Raw genomic sequence first — 4,081 nt, forward strand, 5'->3', positions numbered from 1 at the left:
GTATAACTATCCAGTTTATATTAGTTTAATGTATAAATATCCAGTTTATTTTTTGCCTTTTTTAAATGATTTTAGGAGATATTATTTTATACTTGAAAAATGTAGCATATTTCTGTAAAAAGAAAATGAGTTAAAATGAAATATTAAATTTCTTTTCCCCATTAAGATGAAACATCAGTAAAATTTTCATTTTTTTATGATAAATAATATAAATTAACTGTTTACTTAATATGATTTTGTAAAGAACCATTTATTTTTTCTTGCTTATTAAAAAAGGATCAGTTGTATATTTTACATATTAATTCCAGTATGTTGGGGTTTTCATGGTTCTTCGAGCATTCGTGGGAACTGGCGAGGCTAGTTACTCCACTATTGCACCAACTATTATTGCAGATCTATTTTTTCATTCAATGAGATCAAAAATGCTCGCCCTGTTCTACTTCGCCATTCCTTTTGGCAGGTAAGTTGTACAATTCCATTTAGCCAAGATTATGATTGTTAGACTTCCATTGTTTGAAGAAAATATTATCCCTTGAGTTTCAAGACGAGCCATAATTTTACAGAAAACTAACAGCTGTAGCTTCCATAAATCGTTTTTGATAATAAAAAAAAAAAAAAGCACAGGATCCCACATAAAAGGTGCAATATATTAAAATAAAAAGAAAGACTAAAAACTCAAGCTCTTTCAAGTAGCTGACTTTTCTTCTTAAGTAGAATAAAGAAGAAAACAGTCAATAAGATACTGAAGTATAAAATATATCTACTGACTTTTAGACCATCTTTTAATGAAGACAATTGTGTATTATGAAAATACTAATTTAATTTAGCCTATTCATTAATGATGCATGCAGATAATATTAACTATGAAAGCTCACAGATGTATATAAGATATATGTTTCTGAAGCCATTGACCAACAGTTTTTAATAGAATATTTTTCCTACATGTGTCATCACAGTGTGTAATAATTAGATGTATATTTTTTCTCCATATTTCTATGAATTTTTTTTTTCCTCAACAGTGGTTTGGGTTATATAGTTGGATCTGAAGTTGCTAACCTATTTGGGAATTGGAAATGGGCCTTGAGGGTAAGTTAGAATTAGTCATTACCAGTATTTTAGGAGTAAAATATAATAAAACCATTGTAGGAAGCAAGGTTACTCCTGAGTTTTTAGTTTGTGTGTTTTATGTGTGTATATATATATATATATATATACACACACACATACACACATAGAATTTACACTTATAAAACATGACAATAGATGGAGCCACCATATGACCCTAAAACCTTATTTGCTTATTACATGATATCACTACTTCCTTTGTACTGACTTCTATTACGTCCTACCTCATCTGGAGTCTGTTGTTGAAATGAAACATTTGATGTTGGTGCTTAAAGTAATCTAAAATTTACTATAATTCAAGGTCACCTTAAAGCACCACGGTGAATATTTTATGCTGTTTCCATTGATACTTACACTAATGGAAAATTTACTGTGATTTAAGATCATCTTGTACCACCACCTATGATAATTTTTGTTTAGTAAATGTGTTCTGCACAAGTATTTAAGCATCTGTAAGAACTGGAAAAGCTGTAGATTGTATGGTTCTTTTATCACCCAAACTTTTACATTCAAACTTATTTTATGCCAGTCATTTATAGTTATTTGTGTATGTATGTATAAAAACAAAAAGAAAAGTTTGTCTAGATAACACAATAAGCATGTGATTTGTTATATAAATATATATATATAATGATGTGGTCATGTCCATTGAAAAAAACTATTTCTACCATTTTGTCTTATTTGCGACATAAATTATTAATTAAGGTAATACGTTTGTGAAAAGATAGAATTGTAGTAATTAAGCCTTTGTCGGCAAGATATCAATCCATAGCAAATTTGTCAAGTTTCTTTTGATCAGTTTAAAATATCGGTAAAGTGTTCCAACAGAATTTACTGCAGGTACTCAACATGTCTTATGTCAGCTAAGCCTACTTGCTCTTACAAATCCTCCTGTAGCTTATTTGTGTGATGTTTGAGAATGAATTTAATCTGTAATTACTGTATAATGTGCTACTTGTCAACTACTTATAAAAGGTATATTCAACGACTGTGCTTTTTGTATATATATTGTCAATTACTAATGCTTATTATACAAATTATATGTAAAAGATTAAAAAACTGTAGAATTTTATTTATTGTGTTATTAAATAGAGGCCTTTATACATATTTCACTTGTACTAATTTTCTGTGTTATATTCTGTCATCTTCATTAGGTTACTCCAGTTCTTGGTCTCCTTTCTGTCATATTGACGTTTACTACACTTCACGACCCACCAAGAGGGCAGGCTGATGGAGGTTCTCCTTTGAAAAACACAAATTTGAAAGAAGATGTACAAAGCATAATATCCAAGTGAGAGCATCTTCCCCTGTAGTGTCATATTTGAACTAGAACGTTTGGAGTGTGAAAGTTCTAAACAAAAACTCTTAACATCTGAAAAGAACTGAGCAGCTCACTTAATTTTTGTCAGGTAGAGTTTTAGGTAAACTGGAGACCTAAGAAGTAGCTTAAATTAAGCTTTTGATACCATGAACTTCTCATTGTATATTGGAAGTGGTAAATGGAAAAGTTGAATTTTGGTGAAAGAGTTAGCACAAAGAATCACATATAAAGTGTAATAGACTTAAAATAAGACCCAAAACTTGAGTGCTTTCAGGAAAGTTGAAGTTAATCTATTAATTTAAATTATTTCATGGACTTTGAAAGGGTTAATTATGCTGCACTCTTGGTTTCACTCAGAGCCAAAGCTCTGCGCTTCTTATACCCCCACCGCAAAAAGAAATTGTTGAGCATTTCAATAATACTATAAGGCATCAACAATAACATGCGGTAAATCCAAATTTTTATTCATTAAGTTACATCACATTTTGAAATGTGAATGATAGTGTGATTAATTCCTAAAAATTTAGTATAGAATATCCTGCTTGCAAAATAAAATTTGGCATCAACATTAGTCATGCCTGATAATGGTTGGAGATGGCTTGAATGGGTAATGAAGAAAAACTTTGATGATGACAAAACCTTGTCGAAACATTGTACATTTGATGTTATGTTAAATTTATATTAAATTTTTCTTCATTACCCATTCAAGCCGTCTCCAACCATTATTAGTCTCAAAGTGGGTTCCTCGTCACCGAATTATTCATGCCTATTCTTCCATCATTTCAAAAGTGAATGTTGAGCTTTGCCTGCATGTGCAGCTATTCAAATGGGAGACAGATGAATGCATGGACAGACACCATGGTTCGCAATACATATATATATATATAAGATATACGTTTACTGAAAATAACCTCTGAAAGTATGATCACTTTTTTTTTTTTTAATTTCTAAGTTTTATTCAGTGTTTACCTCCTGTTACGTTAAAGTACAAAGATTCATATTAATGAAGCATATCATTAGTTGCTTATTCAGGACATGCTTATCAAATAATAAATAAAGTGTAAAAAAATAAAGACATTTACTATCTTTCAACATTCAAAACTGGCACATCTATCTGTCATATACAAGTACAGTACCTTACGTGGCCCATGCTGATTTTCTCCCTATCTCAGTAATGAAATTATAGATATATATATATATATATATCACAACATGTATTGAAGCAGTTTCTTCATTAATAGAACAAAACAGTTTGACATTCCAATCCGAGTTTCTTTGTCGTAACAAAGATTGGTTAAGCTTCTACTCACAGTTTTCTTTGTCGTAATGAAGCTTTATTAAGATTCTACTCACAGTTTTCTTTGTCATAACGAAGCTTTATCAATCTTTTACTCACAGTTTCCTTTGTCATAATGAAGCTTTATCAATCTTCTACTCATAGTTTCCTTTGTCATAACAAAGCTTTATCAATCTTCTACTCACAGTTTCCTTTGTCGTAATGAAGCTTTATCAATCTTCTACTCATAGTTTCCTTTGTCGTAATGAAGCTTTATCAATCTTCTACTCACAGTTTCCTTTGTCATAACAAAGCTTTATCAATCTTCTACTCACAGTTTTCTTTGTCGTAACAAAGCT

General features: G+C 30.4%; 1 protein-coding gene across 1 annotated transcript in view; it reads left to right on the plus strand.

The window, feature by feature from the left end:
* LOC106462966 (protein spinster-like) overlaps positions 1 to 4,081 on the plus strand; it is a 24,972-nt gene that overhangs the window by 8,864 nt on the left and 12,027 nt on the right. The window contains exons 3-5 of the mRNA XM_022390370.1: positions 309 to 460; positions 1,020 to 1,086; positions 2,280 to 2,416. Of these exons, the coding sequence (XP_022246078.1) occupies positions 309 to 460; positions 1,020 to 1,086; positions 2,280 to 2,416 (356 nt within the window). The remainder of the gene's footprint in view (positions 1 to 308; positions 461 to 1,019; positions 1,087 to 2,279; positions 2,417 to 4,081) is intronic.

Source organism: Limulus polyphemus, unplaced genomic scaffold (genome assembly GCF_000517525.1).
Source record: "Limulus polyphemus unplaced genomic scaffold, Limulus_polyphemus-2.1.2 Scaffold1292, whole genome shotgun sequence".
Taxonomy (NCBI): Eukaryota; Metazoa; Arthropoda; class Merostomata; order Xiphosura; family Limulidae; genus Limulus; species Limulus polyphemus.